At 34.1% G+C, this 17,793-nt stretch overlaps 1 protein-coding gene across 5 annotated transcripts in view; it reads right to left on the bottom strand.

Annotated features, from left to right (window-relative positions):
- Nucleotides 1-17,793, bottom strand: part of KIF1B (kinesin family member 1B) — a 174,933-nt gene that overhangs the window by 69,238 nt on the left and 87,902 nt on the right. For all 5 annotated transcript variants that reach the window (XM_072608820.1, XM_072608816.1, XM_072608817.1 and 2 more), the window contains 5 exons: nt 16,846-16,925; nt 16,237-16,343; nt 15,255-15,338; nt 13,120-13,300; nt 12,695-12,767 (listed from right to left, as the gene is read on the bottom strand). In XM_072608820.1, the coding sequence (XP_072464921.1) occupies nt 12,695-12,767; nt 13,120-13,300; nt 15,255-15,338; nt 16,237-16,343; nt 16,846-16,925 (525 nt within the window). The remainder of the gene's footprint in view (nt 1-12,694; nt 12,768-13,119; nt 13,301-15,254; nt 15,339-16,236; nt 16,344-16,845; nt 16,926-17,793) is intronic.

Genomic DNA, 17,793 nt, shown 5'->3' with positions numbered 1-17,793 from the left:
TTTAAAAATTCTCGTGATGCCTGATAAGTGAACATTATAAATATTTCACTCACTTTTGGTCACCCCAAATTATAAGAATATAAAATATCTTATAAAAAAACCCAAAAGCTGCACCCCAGACATGCTTTAAAACCATGCAAACACTCCCCAACATTTGCCTTGGTTATTGCTGCTGCGTCTTCCAGAAACTCTTTCCCCCATGAGCGAGCACAGGTGTCATACAGAGATGTGACGAGTAGCCAGATTAACATTGGTTAGTAATGCTGTAGTATGCTGAGGCATTTTTTTTGGTTGCTGTTTAGAGTTGGCTTTACTAAAAAGAGGAGCCCTAGAAAAAAGTTAGAAGATAAGAAAGTAGAAACTAAGCAGTCAACAGGGATGGTGTTAAAAGTGCTCAGAGTGCTCTTATACAGAATTCAGTGTGAGAGTTTATCCACCACAGAAGTTTACTACAAGATAAATAAAGGGGAACTGCAAAACTATTCTTCCCAAGAACATGTTTTCAGTTTGCAGCTTTCTCATGTCATTCATTATGTGTGCATCCAATTTATGTACAGAGGTGAAGTTTATCGTCCAAAGAACAAACAGGAAAAAGAAACAAATACAATTATGTTGATTTTTCTTCATATACTTAAGCCAAGAAATACCACAAAATACTAAAAGTGGCAGATGATAATTTGAAAAACCTACAAGATCAAATATGTTTTGCTAAACTTTTCTTTTCATAAATTCTCATAAATTCATAAATTTCTTACAAAATAGATTCCATTTTTACAAAGGTTTTATACATGGAAAACTACGCTATTTGTAGTTGCTGAGGCAGCTAGGTGGTGCAGTGGAGAGTGTTGGACCTTGGCTTCAGGACAGGTTCAAGTCATCAAAAGTCCTAATTCTTGCTTGACAACATACTAACCACAAAAGATTTAAAAAGAGCAGAATTTTAAAATTGTTTGTTTCTAAAGTAATCTTTTCAACCAGTGTTTTTTAAAGCTAATATGATTTAGGACTGATATAGCATTTTGAGTTCTTAATAAATAGATTGCACAGTTTTTTTATTCAGTCACTATAAACACTTAGAAGCAAAGAGATTTATTAACAGTACCCTAAATGAAAGTAACATATTTTTACTTTTTAAAATTGGGTATTTTAAAGGGTTAAATAAATTAGCCTCTTTAAATGTAAAAAAAGTTTTACAGAATGAAAAATATGAATGGACAAGTCATATTAACCATTTCCCACAGCTAAGCTGGGATCACCCTGTAAGCTTTTCAAAATAAGGCAAGAAAATTATAATTTGAAAATAGCCAATCCTAATTCATTCTCTAGACTAAAGTAAACATAATATATATTTCTGTGTATGTGTTAAATGTATATCTGTCTATTTAAAGGAAAAGCAGATAATCTTTAATTGCAATTATAGTAATAAGTTGTTCATAACTTCTGAAGACATTGACCTGTCTAGTAGTGGTAAGTGATTTGCCACCTAAAAAACAAAAAAAATCTATCAAAGAAAATTTTATTTCTTGCCCTTTTAAAGGGAATATATTCTATAAGTTTTCTCAATCTATTTGAAAATGTGGCATGAAATGTTTGGTTTATATTATCTATACTTACCCCTACACCCTTTTGATTTTTAATGAAGAAAAATATATACTTCTTTGATGAACTCAAGAGTATATGTGAATACTTATTACAAGTATTAAAAACAAATAAAAAAAATATATGTGGTTCCTAGAAAATAATTTTCTTCAAAAATATGAATTAAATTCATGGATTACTGTTATTATTATTAATTTTTAATGGTTAGTTCCACAAATTTTACAAACACTAAACTCACAAGTCAATCCCCTAACAATGTGTAATTACCTGAAACTATTAAGCAAAACAGCATGGATATTAATAATAGCAGACATATAGCACTTTAAGTGCTGGAAAAGTTTTCATATACATTATTTAAATGGAACATCACAACAACGGGTACTGATATTAAATATATTTCAAAAATGAAGAAGCTGTAACTTTCCCCAGGTCACAGAGTTCCTGAAACAGGTTTTAAAAACAGGTCTTCCCACCATCAAGTTCAACACTGTATCCGTGAAGAAAGCTACCCATCAAAGACTTTGAGAGGAACGAGTAGACTTAAATATGTCATTATCAATTTTATCATGCATTCTATAATTTTATTTTGAGTTGTTTTGCTATTTAGAGTTGTCTAGTTCTATGTAACTATAAATTTGGGCATACTGTTCTTTTGGTTCTGGAGTCTTCATTCTACATAACTTCATACAAGTTTTTACATTTCTTTGAATATTCATAAATATTCATTTATGGCATAATAATGTTCCCTTACATATATTCTAATTAATTTAGCCTTTTCCCAATCATTGAACACACAATCTGTTTCCAACTTTTTGTTATTATAATGCTGCTATGAATGTTTTAAAAAGATATCCATTGTCAATTGCCTTCTTGGGATATAAACCCAAAGAGATACCACTGGGTCAAGGGGTGTGAATAATTTTTTAACTTTCCTTGCATAATTCTATTCCTTCTCTCCCTAGAAATGGTTGGAAGAAATCACATAAAAACAGAGATGGGAAAAGACCTCATGGGGCAATTTCCTTATTCAAGCCCACATGTGAATAAATATCTCCTTTAAAACAAATATTTTAAATGCTAATTAAGAGCTAGATAACCTTTACTAGGTTGGAGCAGTTTAGTGGCATGGTGGATACAGCACAAGGCCTGATGTTAGGAAGTCCTGAGCTCAAATCAAGCCTTAGACACTTATTAGCTGCATGATTCTGGGACAAAGAATCAGGAAGTCTTTCTTTAGGTCAAATTCAAATTTACTTTTTTGACTCTTTCATCCATTATGTCTACTTCTATCTTTTGGGGTCAAGCAGAAAATTAAAACTTTACCACCAGTAAATTTCCCTGCCTCTTTTACCTATACTCCATCTACATTAATTTCTGATCAATTAATTATTTTTAACAATCATATTTATCAACTTACTGAGTGTGATGTGATTTTTTAATTATTGGTAATAGGAGTATTTTTTTTAGCTTATCAACAATTTGTATTTTTTCCTTTGGAAGACTGTTCTTATCTCGGATCATTTCTCTACTAGGGAAAGACTCTAAATCTTACTGATTTGCTTTAAAATTCCCCATAAATTTTAGATGTTATTTTTATCAGATGTTTAATGCAAAGATTTTTTTAGGTCCATAAGTTCTTACCCTAAACTTACAGTGACTTTATCTTCACACTATTGAACTGATCTGTTTGGACTTTTATAATAGTCTCTATCCCAAAGGTATCAAACACTAGGCCCATGCCATGTAGCCCATAACATTTTCCAGTGCAGCTCAAACCAAATTAAAATATGAGCAGGAAATATTTCAAAGTATCATGTTAATATGTAGTTTTCTGAGTCACAAAGCAGTTGCAGAGATCCTCACATATGGTCATAGGCCCTCTTTTTAGTTGCTGTTTTACACCTGTTCTTTTCTTCTGGCTAGTTTTAAATAGATTCTCTATTTAGTTGTAAGAAATGTCTCTCATTTTTTGTGGTATGACTTTTTATTTTAGATAATGTATCCATGTGACATTTTGGGGGGAATAATGGTATCAAATTTTTTCAATCTGTTTTTCTACCCAAACACTAGTCAATTTGCCCAGTAGTTTTTTTTGTGTGCTTAAGGGTTTCTCCAAGACTAGACTGCTATATGTTTCTAAGTCTTGCTGAGTGAATGGCAAACCACTTCTCACAATTTTTTTCTTTTACCTTTATAATTCTCGAAATTTTGTTTCTCTACACTGATTTGTGTCCTTACTGTCTGATCTATAAAGTATTCCTTTAGTAACGTGATTGTCATAATTAAATTAACGTGCATGGTATTTTCATGATTACAATATTGCCTAGATGAGTTACGAGCCATGACTCTCTCCCCAGTAATTTAGGTCTTCATTTACTTAAGTAAAAATTATTTTGCAACTGTACTTATATGAGTCCTATATGTCTTGGTAGGTAAATGTCCCAACATTTCATGCACTTTGTGACTAACTTAAATACTTCTCCTAATTTGTCTTTTTTCCTGGTTTGTGTTAAAGAAAACTGAAACTGTATAAATTTATATTGTTGCTGCACTTAAAGTACGGCATTGATTTTTTTCTGATTATCTGGACTATTCTCTATCAGATATCCTATGGTCCATGAAACACATGATTTTCCTTCTTCCTGCCAATATTACTCGTCCACTTCTTCTTCACTTAGGACTCATATTGGCAAATAATAGTGAAAATAGGCATTCTAAGTTCACTTCTGAACTTACTGGAGAAGTGTCCAATGTTTTTCCGTTACAAATAATTGTACCTCCCGTATGTAGATAAACATTTTTAGTCAAATTAAAATCCTGTTATTTGTATGCTTTTCAGTGTTTTTAACAAGAGTACTGCATTTTATGGAAGGGTCCCTTTGTCCCTATGGATAGAACCTTGTGGTTTCATTATTAATATTATTTATTATCCTATTTACTTTCCTAATGCTGATCTACCCTTTCATTCATAGGATAAATTCAACAGTCATAACAACATAATGTTGTAACCTTGGTGCTTATGTAACAATTTAAAAATAATATTCATTAGTGATACTATTCTGTAGTTATCTCCTAGGGATAAGCAATCTAGTGTAGTGAAGAGAATGTTAAATTTAAGATTAAGAGGACCTGGATTCAAATCTAGCCTTCACCCCTTATTTAGGTGACTGCAGGCAAATCACCTAATCTCTATGAAAGATCCTCTTCTTTTCCAGACTCCTCATTATCATTTACCTCTGGGAACCCCAGGTCCTGATGGGTAAAATGAGGATAAGAGCAGTTAAATGTTCACTCCAGAGGATTTGGGACAAGCTTAAATGAGGTGATAAGTGGAAAATTTGCAAATATCAGCTCTCTTTCTTCTGATTTCTCCTTCACTGTGTTGGGAGTCAAGACCTTGTTTATCTAATAGAGTTTGGTTAAGTATCTTCTTTCTCTATTTCTCAAAACAGTTTATGTGGTACAGTGATTATTTATCCTTTAAATGTATGACAGAATTTGCTTATAAATTCATTCTCCTTATTTTTATTTTTTTGCATAGGAGCTCAGTTATGTTTTGCTCAGTTTCTCTGAAACTGGACTACTTAGGTCACTTAATTCATGTTTATTACATATTTTTAGATAGGCATAATTTTATTTAAATCTTCAGTATTGTTACCATGGAATTAAGGACAAAGGTTTTTGAAGTTTCTTTATTTCTTCTCCATTTGCTGTGAATGACTATTACTCATTTTTCATTTCAGTAATTCAACATTCCTCTTTTCTTAATCAAATTTGCTAATGGCTTCAGATTTTATTTGTTTTAAAAACCCACTGGCCCTTTATTTTATTAGTTGATTTAACATTTTTTGAATGATGTTTATTGATCCTTTAGTATTATGCTTGTTGCATAATTAACTTGTTTTCTATAGATTCTTTTCAAATTAGATACTCAACTCATTTGTCCTCTCTTTTTCTCTTGCGTAAAATAAGTGGTAAGGAAAGTGATTTAACCCTAAAGTCTGCTTTAGCTGTATCTCATGAATTTTTCCTAATGCTATCATTCTCCTTTTTTTAGACTGTCTTTATGATTTGGTCTGTGATCCAGTTATTTAACATACTGTACTTTGGTCTCCATGTGGCTCTTAACAGTTTGTCCTTGTTTCCTTTATTGATTATAATTTTTGTTATATTATGATTTATAAAAGCTTAAGACTTCAGCCATGCCACATTTATTTATTAGTTCTAGTACAAAATTAGTTTTTCTTTAAGTCCTACAGGAGAAATAGAAATGTTTACTGTAATATTTTCCTTTCAGAAATCTCCATATAGCTATCAAATACAGCTTTTGCAACATTCTGTCCAACCCTGCCTTATTAAGGCCTTTGTGCCAATCAGTTGGCATTTCCTTTAAGAACTTGGTTACTACAGCACATACTTTGATAATTCAGTGGATCTGTGGTCATATCAATGTGAATATTTCTTCCAACAATACAAATGGTGAGCCTATTCAACATGTGTGATGCTTTTTCATGTCTCCTTGCAAGTCTGCTACAGGGTGCCCATCCATCACACTGAGGGCCATTTTCTAGCTTTCTTGATATTGCATGGATTCTAATGGATTAGGGAGATTATCTGTCTGTCACTGTTCTTGAAATGTTCCTGGTTCATGTTGCTGTTTTCCCTTAGTCTTAGAGTTTTCTTCTTGTATCCTTTACAACATTTTGCCTGTGTAATTTCTCATCTACAATTTGTCACAGCCTGCTCACATTCATTAAGGGCTTTTCCAAGCCCCTTTTGGTGATCTGCAACTTCAATTCCTCAGAAGTTGTGCTAGTTCATTACTCACAATTACACAAAAGCACAGTTGTTCCAGATACTAATGCAGATTCAGAAACAAATATTTTATATTACTTCATTCATCTTTACTTATATTGTAGCTTTTCTCTTATCTCCCTCATTAACATCTATATTTGCAACTGTGTTATCTAAAAACATGATGGCAACACCTGACTTCCGATTCAGCTGAAATATAATGAGTTTAATTCTAGCTAGGGGTTCCTAACTTTTTTGTGTGACCCTTTGGCAGTCAGTCTAGTGAAAACTATAAGTCCTTTCTCAGAATATGATTTTAAATGCATAAGATACAGAGCAAAACAAATGAAAACAATTATGCTGAAATACAGTTCTCAAAAGTGTTTTTAAGTTCATAGTCTCTAGGTTAAGAAATCTTGTTCTAGACATTCACTTTGAGTGAATATGGCTCGATAATGTTTTAGGTAGATTTCTTGAAAACAGCAGATTATCAGGTTTTATTTTCTAACTGCAGCTTTCTTGCCACTTCATTAGCCAGTTTAAGGTTTTTTTGATAGGTACAGATATACACACATATATACACACATACACATGTAGGTATATATATCATATTTGGGTTTGCCTCTATTGGATTCTCTTCAAGTACCTTTTCTCCTTATTTATTAGCACAAAGCATCAGATAGCTAAATTTGATTCCAATGATCCAATCTAAATCCTTTCTAACTCACACAGCGATGCCCTCCACCTTCCCACTCACTCCAAGGAATATCCCACTTTTTACTGATTTATGAACAAGGGATACACACCTAAAATTTCAACACTGGAGGGAATTTCTGGCAAAGAAAATCCCTCCATCAAAGCATCATCTTATTTGTAACTTAGAGTCTTAAGAAAAGAACTGAGGAATTGAGACATTAAGTGTAAAAGTTAACTGCAAAGCTGCCTACATGTCATGCTGTGGTTCAAGATGATTGCCTTTGCTTGCTTTATTTCTTGTCATTGAATTATTTTGTGAAAAATGAAGGAGGGCTCTGTGGACATGTGAACTGTTTTCTACTGACTTCTCCCAGGATTCCCTCTGACAAGGAAGCCTAAGAACTTGACAACTACATTTCTGGATGAATTAAATTTAAGTTATTTTTTCAATGTATAGTTTGGTTGTGCTGATTCTTTTTCCTCTTCAAAAAGTAGTAATTTGTTGGTCTAAATCACTACTGATTAGAGAAATTAAAATTAAAATAACCCTGAAGCACTACCTCACATCTGTCACATTGGCTAATGTGGCAAAAAAGGAAAATGATAAACCTTGGAAAGGATGAGGAAAATTGGGACATCAATGCATTGTTGGTAGAGTTGTGAAGTGGTCCAACTATTCTGGAGAGCAATTTGGAACTATGCCCCAAAGGCTGCAAAATTGTGCATACCCTTTGAGATGGAAATATCACTGCTAGGTCTGTACCCAAAGAGAGCAAGGAAAATGGAAAAGGACCTACATAAACAAAAATATTTATGGAGGTTCTTTTTGTGGTGGTTAAGAATTGCAAATTGAGGGGATACCCATCAACTGAGGAATGGCTGAACAGGTTGAGGTGCATTATTTTAATGGAATATTCTTATGCTATAAGAAATGAGAAGCAGGATGATTTTAGAAAAGCCAGAAATGACTTACATGAACTGATTGAAAGTGAAGTAGCAGAACCAGGAGAACATCGTAAACAATAATAGCAATATTACAAGATGAAGAATTGTGAATGACTTAACTATTCTTAGCAATACCATCCAAGAGAATCCCAAAGGACTCATGATGAAAAATGCTATAAGCCTCCAGAGGAAGAATTGATTTGTCTGAATACAGACTGAAGCTTGATCTTTCTTCCTTCCTTTCTTCCTTACATACCTCTTACACAAAATGACTAACATGGAAATGTTTCACATGATTGCACATGTATAACCTATCAGATTGCTTACTGTCTCAGATATGAGGGAGGGGAGAGGGTGAGGTATAGAATTTTGAACTCAAAACAAATAAAAGAAAGTTAAAAATTGTTTTTACATGTAATTGGGGAAGAAATAAAATATTTTTTAAAAGTAGTATTAGTTAATCAGACAGCTCTCTGGGAAGGGGATAACAGGGGAAAACTATGATGATGTAAAAACTAAAAGACATCAATAATTTTTTCCTTTTACAAATTTCCTTGTACAAATTTATAAATTTTACAAATTTACAAACACAAATGCTTACATTTTGTGTTTTTCTATCTGCATCCTGATCTCTCTTTCCAAAGCTTTTAGTCAATGTGTTTTGGATATGATTTCCTGGAATATGGTATTCAGATTTCTTGCTCATATTTTTTTCTGGAAGACCAATAATTTTCAGATTATTTCATCAAGTGCTGTCACTCTGGTTTGTAGAGGTAAGAAATATTTTTCCAGTTGATTCTTTAAAAAAAATTTACAATTGTTCTTCCAACCCTCCATTTTGGATGGGCTTTCTTCTTTAATTTTTTTATTTTGCTCTGCCCAGTCCATTCTATTATTCCTCAGTGTTCAATGCTTTATTAAGACTTTCTTAATAAAGAACACCTTTTCTCTTCATTTAGTTTCATGCCATCTTACTGTATTCTGCTTTCAATGGTTTATTTTTATACTATATATTCCTTTATATTTCTTACTGAAATCCTAAATTATTGTGGAGGTTCTTGAAGTAACTCCATGTTCTTTTATGGAAGGTTGAGGAGAGAGCAGTCCTAGTTGTTACTGATGTCTTGTTCTTTCATTCCAGAAATTTCTTTGCTTTCTTTTATCCCATAACACCCATAGTATATAGCTAGGTCGCAATAAGGTCAAATAACAAATCCCAGGAAGTAGTCGCATCATTCCAATTTGCCCTGCATACTTCATTGGCCTGAAACTAGTGAGTGTATCTGACATAATTATAAATTCAAATAGTGTCAATTCTAGTACATGGAACCACTGTGGGATTCATTATTTGGACTAATCCAGACCATACTATTTATTCGTTGTATTGGGTGAGGAAGTCTTTTTGTTTACCCACTTCTTAAGTTTCTTAGTTTCCCTTTCAGGTCTTTCCTATAAGTATTTCTTCCCCTTTTAAAAAAATTAAGTATATTTGTTGCTTTTCTTGAGGTGACAGAGAGAAGCAGAGTGTACTTATGAGTTACTCATCCATATAGCCAAAGTCTCTAATATTATTGATAATCATAGCAATAACTACATCTAATATAATATTTTAAGGTTTATCACAGCAACCTAGGAAGTAGGCAGTATAAATGTTATTATCACCATTTCACTGACAAGAAAACTGCAGCTTAATGATTTGTCCAGGGTCACAGAATAATACATGTTAGATTCTGGAATAAAACTCTGATTTTGGGATGACAAGAAAAATATTACACCTTTCACATACAAAGTTAATTAACTGTTTTTCTTCCTTACTCCTTCTAGACTTCTTTCTTTCTAAGATCCCTACAACTATTTAGGGATAAAGTGAGTATCAACTATTTTAGAAAATGCTAAGTATTTTCACTCCTGAATCAATTAATTGTTTGAGTAGAAAATTTTACATTCAAAGCCTTTAAAATAAAAACTACAGAACAATGAAGGGAATCCAAATCAAGTCAAGAGAAAGAGGTTATAATCGATGCCAGCAGCGGAGATTTCAATGCTAATCTCAGGAGAAAACTACTTATTTGGTTTCATTTATTATGTTTTAAAACATACTTCTAAAACTGTGACATTCGTGGATATTTAACAGAATGCCAAAAACAACATCACTCTAGTCCTTCCGCCACATCCTCTGAGACAGATTCCGGATTCATTAAACTCTCAGCCTTGGGTAGAAATACAATAGTAGGCTCCCAGACAGAGCCCTTACGTGAGGGGACAACTAAAATGAGTGGATCTCAAATTACACAGAGATCCTGACATGCCAAGAGAAAGTCTAAACCACTTAGCAACCAGTGTAGAAGAGGAGTTACTTACAATTCAGAAACAAAAAATGCAACAACTACAAACCACAGAAAATTAAATAATATTTCACCAGTGTGTTCAGCTTGAGAATATATCAAGTTAAAACTGTGGGACCTGGATTCTTCTTTTATATTATTATTTAAAAGTACCACATACAACACACACTATATACAAATTTAATTAAGCCTTTTCTGGGTAAAGAAGTCCTAGGACCATGTTTGACACTTCTTTGTACCTTTGGAGTCTGGAACAACATTTTGTATATTTGGCTGATAATAAACATATGTCTATTTTATAAATTAGAGATATGGGAACTTATGTGTTATTATTAACTGAGCAGTTTAAAAAATACTGGCTTGCAATCAGGAGCTGATAACAGTGATGATCACACCCTCAACACTCGGTACTCTTCACCAGAACAGTAATGATGAGGATGGTAATAATAGCTAGCTCATTTTATACTGCCTTAGGGTTTGCAAAGTGCTTTTACAAATATTGACTTATTTTATCCTCCAAACAACCCTGGTGGACAGGTATTACTACAATCCTCATTTTACAGATTAGGAAACTGAAGCAGACAAAGGGGAAGTGACTTGCCCAGGAGGCCTCATGTGAACCTTGATCTTCCTGACTCATGGCTGAGCGCTCTAACCACTGTACCACCTAGCTGCCTCATGAGAACTAAACCATTTAACAACTAAACATATCTTTGAGAAATTTTTTCTACATTTAGGGAACCAAGGAATACCAGTGTTTGATACTATTACAACAATACTGTTATCACATCTGCCCTTTTCTGATCTCTGAGGTGTGCTAAGGAAATTTTATTAGATCATGTTACTATACTGATTTAAAGCTTCCTTCATGTGCCATAAACCATTTTAAACTATTGAAAATTCTGTTCCCCTCCCAGAGGGGTTTTCATAATCACTTCCCACAAGCTAAGCTCACTTCACCTGCCCTTCCTCCACCCCATGTGATTCTCCTTTACCCTCAATTCCTTTTTTAACTTGCCTGAAGTTGCCAAGATCACACACTGACTTCAACCCCATGCCAAGTATGACCATTGTGCCATATTGAAAAAGCTGCTACAGCTCAAGGATCCTGAGGTTCCATTTGTCAGAACTTTTCTGTCAAATTCAGAATGTGGATATATATTACATGTTATACATTATTGTGAAAGGCAATCCCCACCACTTTAGAGTTAGGAAAGAAAGTAACCAATTATCTCCTTTCCTCAATTTTTCCTTCACCTTAAAAAAAAAAAGTTAAAATTAGAAATTCCTAAAAAATCATGCCTGGTCTTTTGCAGTTATTCTGTTTTCTCAGTTTTATCAATCAACATATCTAGAAACTTCTGATCAGACTTCAGATAACTAAACTAAAAATATCTCAAAATAAATCTCTATTCAAGAGAGCACACTTCTATAAATCATAAAAACTAACTAATCTCAGAAGTGCAGAGACCTCTGTTGACAGACTTAGGACTTTACTGGATGTTCCAGCTAACCATCTACTTCCTTCATATTTAAATGTGACTAAAAAAAAAAAAAAAAAGACCGCTATTCTCTCCTGCTTTGGTTCTTCATACCCTCACCCTGTATCACCATATAAACTGACAATAAGACCCTGGCAGACGATTCAGACTCCATGCAGGGGTAGGAAAAGAGGTTAAAACATGCAACTGTGCAGCAACATTTTCAGACACAATATATTTAAAAACAAAACAAAAAAACCCCAGCACAAGAAAATAATAACTGAGTGAGCCCAAGAGGAGAGAATTAGTAATTTCATGTGATCAAAGACAAAACCAAGGCAAACATCCACCAAGTTAAAAAATTCATGTCAGTTATAACTGGTAAGATCACTGAGGATTCAAATCCAAAGACAACTCAGTTACATGAAAGAAAATCTTTCTGCCCAATTTGCTACCCAGAAAAAGCCCCACTGCTTCCCCCAAAAGGCTTGGTGCTGACTTAAAGAAATCTCAAAAGGCCCAAACCTTCCTGCAGAGCTTCTCAGGTTCAGTTTAAAAGGCATGGGCTAGTTCTCAATAAGGAAAAGGGATGCGAGCCGCTACTTCTTTAACTGTGGGTTGCAATCCCATACAGGGTCCCACAATTGCAATCCACAGTTTAAGAAGTGCTGAAGGGGTCATAAGTGGAAAAAGTTTAAGAAGCCCTGTACTAGACTATGGGATCAGCAGCAGGTCAGGGGCACATCCTGAGCCAGTACACATCTGTGGCATAAGCCATGGGAGAAAGGATGTGCTACGCTCCTAACTTCGTGGATGGGACAGAGAGGTGCCTACCAGTCTCTGCTGCTCCAGTAAGAGGTCAGCTTCCTCTTTCTCTTTCTTATACAAGATTTCCATTTCCTGGAGTCTACAAAAGAAGAGAAGGAGAAATAATCAAACTGGAGGCAGAAAATTAAAGCAACTCCACAGAGTTACTTTAAACAGTCTCTTTTGACATAGAATTTTTGTTGCTGAATTTTTATTATTTTTCTTAGTCCATACAAACCAATACAACAGAAAAACCAAAGGTGAACCTTAAGATCTATTCCAGTTCTAAGATGCTGTAATTCCTATTATTTCTCTGTAGAAGGCCCCTCTTTAAGTGTGTGCCCTAGGAAACAAAGACAGGGCAAAGAGCATCTCTTCTAGCCTTCTCTCATGACTACCTTAACAAAATGAGTATCAGCACAACCAAGTAAAATAAGTAATTTATAGATTACCTTTTTTCCATCTCCTGTTTCATATCAATGCCTTGTTTCTCCAGAAGCTCTCTCTGGGCAAACGTCCAGTCGACTGGTTCAGAAGGTGTCTCAGCCGATGGAGTCTTTTCACGCTCAGCTCGTGCTTGCTCCGGATGGTTGAAACGAAAAACATGATTTTTACCCATGATGATGCGATTTCCTAGCATAAAATAAAATCAGACTTAGAGAAACTCAGAGAATTAACCAAAAAAACAGCCAAAACAACAACTTTAGTAGCAGGATATAAAATAAATCCACATAAATCCTCAGCAATTATATATATTACCAACAAAATCTAGCAAGAAGACATAGAAAGAGAAATTCCATTCAAAATAACTGCACACAGTACAAAATCCTTGGGAGTCTGCCTGCCAAAAGGTATCCATGAATGACATGAACAAAATGACAAAACCTTTTGACACAAATAAAGAGAGATCTAAACTAGTGGAGAAAAATTAATTGGTCATGGGTAGGCCCAAGCCAATATAATAAAAATGACAACTCTACCTAAATTATGTTACTTAGTCAGTGCCATACCAATCATACTACCGAATAATGATTTTTAAAGATCTAGAAGAAAATAATAAAATTCATCTACAACAAATGATCTTAAGAATATCAAGAGAATCGATGAAAAAAATGTGAAGGAAGGTAGCCTCAGAGAACAAGATTTCAAACTATATTTTTACAAAAGAGTAATCATCAAAACAATCTGATACTGGCTAAGAAATAGAGTGATTGATTAGTGGAATAGATTAGGCCCACAATACACAATAGTAAATGACCATAATAATATAGTGTTTAACAAACCCAAAGATCCAAATTTTGTGGGCAAGAACTCATTATTTGACAAAAAAAAAGGCTAGGAAAACTGGAAAGCAATTTGGTAGAAATTAGATGGATAATTTTGATTACATGAAATTAAAAAATTTTTCATACAAACAAAAACCAACGTAGCCAAAATCAGAAGGAAAGAAGGAAACTGGGGGAAAATTTTTACAGCAAGTTTCTCTGATAAAGGCTTTTCTGGTCAATTATATAGAGAACTGAGCCAAATTTATAAAAATAAGAACCATTCCCCAAATGATAACTGGTCAAAGGATATGAATAGGCAGTTTTCAGAAGAAATAAAAAATCAAAAGTATCAATAATCATATAAAAATACTCTAAATTAAATTGATTAGAGAAATGCAAATTAAAACAACCCAAAGGTACCCATCTCACACCTATCAGATTGGTCAAGAAGACAGAAAAGGAAAATAACAAATACTAGAGGGGATATGGAAAAATAGGGATATTAATGTATTACGGGTAGAGCTGTGAACTGGTTCAACCACTCTAGAGAACTACTTAGAAATATGCCTAAAAGGCTATAAACTGTTCATACTCTTTGACTCAGAAATACCACTATGAGGTCTGAATCCCAAAGATACAAAAGGAGAAGGAAAAGGACCCATATGTACAAAAATATTTATAGTAATACTTAAATTTAAATACTTATAGAAGTGATGAGGGACACGCAAAGTGAAGTGAACACCAGGAGAACATTGTACACAGCAACGGTAACGTTGGGCAATGATCAAATGTGAAAGTGAGCTACTATGATCAATACACTGATTCAAGATAATTTCAAAGGACTGATTAAAACAAAAATGCTATCCACCTCCAGAGAGAGAACTGACGAACTCTGTGAAGCATACTGTTTTTCACTTTATTTTTCTTGCTCTTTTTTTCCAACATGATTAATAAAGAATTAAGATTTATATGACTTCAGTGTACAATGGGTACCACATTGCTTGCCTTCTTAATGGGTGTGGGAGGGGCTAGAAGGAGGGAGAGAATTTGGAACTCAATATTAAAATTAAAAATTAAAAATTAAAAAAAAAAGAGCAAAACCACAAAATCAGAATTAGGAATTATTTGAAAATATAAATAACAAATATCTGCAACTTCCCTTTGCCTACTAAAGGAAGAAAGAATAGACTATATGTACATACACCTACACACTATATGTACACTTTAACCCATTGCTTTAAATCAAAAGACAAAAATCAAAGTATTATTCACACAAGCTACTACTTGGAACATAGTATTTGGGTTCTGTCCACACTCACCTGAGCGCAGCTGTACATGCTGTACAACTCTCTTGCCATTCACATAAGTTTCAGAGCGCTCACAAGGTTCTAAAGTCACAATAACTACAAGGAAGGTAAAATAAAGTTAGGATTACAAATCCATGGCAATGAGTACTGGAAGTATTTCTGAACACAATGAATTCCAAATGCAGAATCAAGAACCTAGCCCTTATCCAAAGCCCCTTTACAATAGAATAAAACTATGACCACGTGTCATTGCTAGACTAAATTCACTGAACTAAGAGTATAAAATAACTACAGAGCAATTTTAATCTTTGTGACAAGAGTAAGGCCAGAAGTAGCAGTCATTAAAGTTACATAAACTATGTGAATTACTGCAAAAATAGCAGAATTAATAGGCCGATGTAAAGAAGTTTTTTTAAATCTCCTTTTGGGTAACGAAGAGAACTGAAAAAGAGAATATGGTCTTGAATATCATCTGAAACAGTTCCTTCCAGAAAGGAGGGTGGCCTAAAGAGGAGAGTTAGGCCAATATCTGAAATCTTGACGCAAACTAAGGACTATGACATTCTGACTAAGGAAGAATGAATGGAACACAGTATTGATAGGATTTTTTTTTAGCTTAGGATAAATGAGGATTAGAATTTTTTTTCCCTTTTCACATAAAATAAAAACCAAGCCTACTGAGTTAAAGCCTGGATGGTGTTCCTAGAGGCCTCTGTCAATGAGATTTGCCCTTTGCCTTCTTTTCTGTGAAATCATTACTATTCAGAGCCATACTCAGCTGTCTATACACTCTTCAGAGGCTGGCAGGGCAACAGAGCTCCACTTTGTTGAAGCCATTTTCATGTAAAAATCTACACTGGCCCCTGCATTTCTAAGGAAACCAGGTTCCTCCACTACTGATAACATACCATCCTGATTATAAAGAAAATGCTAGGGAAAACTTTCTTTGGGATTTTTCAGAACAGAGAATAAAACTGAAATCAAGGATGCTCACCTTCACCATTCTGATTTCTCTCACTCCGGAAGATACAGTGCTCCTCTTTAATGTGAGCCCCACTAAGCACTATGTCTTGGCGCCGTTCAGCATCTGCTTGACCAACCCTGTATCCAAGAGAAAATATTTCCCCGGGGGCAATGAGACATAAGAAACAGGAGAAAGCATGTTCATGGTGCCTCACCTAGTTTCTAAGTAAATACTGGGTGAAGAACCATATTAAAAACTGCATATTAAAATTATGTTTTAATATCTCATAAACACCTAATATCAAAAAATTTTAAATCAAAGTGAGCTGGCACACCAAGGTGACCAGTTCAGTGTTTCACCTCCCTTGATAACACTGAAAAATGCTTTTAAGAACATTATTACCCAATATTTTGTGGGGGGAAAATTACTTATACCAGGAGTCATCATGGAAACTACATTAGTGAAAACCATTATGTAACTGGAGAAGGGTTAAAGGGACAGTTGCAGACAAACTACTTCCAAAAGAAAAAAGAACAATTCGCAGAAATGAGTTTTTCAAAGGACAGCATTACTCCAGTTATTAAATCAGCTATTTAATAAGTTAAATAAAGCCTAACTAAAAAAGAAAAACACATTTACCGTGTAATGCCATCTTTGATGTAGTAAAGCAAGCATTCAGACATGAGTGGATCTTCATTGAGGTTAACAAGATGTGGTGTCTGAAAGACATTACAAACATTCTCAATCCAGAAGAGGATTAAAGCATTCCTTAGAGGGCCAGCTAGAACTAACTAGATCCTACAAGAGACTAATGGTTTCTCTCTCTTTTTCCCATCAGTGTACAAGAGGAACTTTCTTTGCCACTAAGGACAAATTGTGGCAGTTCCATAATAAGGTAAAATCTCTCCATGTTATGCTTTGTCAACATATTCAAATTAATTTTTTTTAAATGGAAGATTTTTTCTTTACAATGGCAGAGATTAATTCTAGAGAGTTACAAAGCTTAAAAAGCATGAGACAGGTTGATTTCATGGATTAAGCTAACTCAGTTCCAATTCTTAAAAAGAAAAAGTGAAAATATCTACAAAATACTAAACAAATAAGGAATGTAGTAAAAGAAACTCAGTCTTCCTATAGTCACAAAATATGCCCAATTAGCTTCCTTTATGTCTCTCTGTCTTCTGCTCTACTTCCCCTCAAATATATTCTGCAGCTTTGGTTTAGTATGATAATCCAAATTAGAAAGAAAAATCTAAATGAATGCTACGTGTTAATATGAGCATATATGTTTATTCAGAAGACCTTTTCACCTATTTCTACAATGTTTCTAAAACTCTTTAAAACCAACCTTCTTTGGTGAAAATACCCCACTGGAATCCACAAATAAGTCACATGGTCTTGGGGTAAAAATCTAACCAGGGTAAGGCAGCAAGATATGAAGAACAAAATAAGAGTTAGAGGACAGTTAAAGAAATAGAAGCAGGGAAGAGGAAGACTGACAGAAAGCCCCCTCCCCCAAACCAGAAACTAACACTACAAGAGGTAAGAAATTGGAACAGTTGGAAACAAAGCTTTGGAGTTAGAGCC

This window comes from Notamacropus eugenii, chromosome 5 (genome assembly GCF_028372415.1).
Source record: "Notamacropus eugenii isolate mMacEug1 chromosome 5, mMacEug1.pri_v2, whole genome shotgun sequence".
Classification (NCBI taxonomy): domain Eukaryota; kingdom Metazoa; phylum Chordata; class Mammalia; order Diprotodontia; family Macropodidae; genus Notamacropus; species Notamacropus eugenii.
Note: the sequence above shows the minus strand (reverse complement) of the source record. Positions and strands in the feature narration are given on the sequence as shown.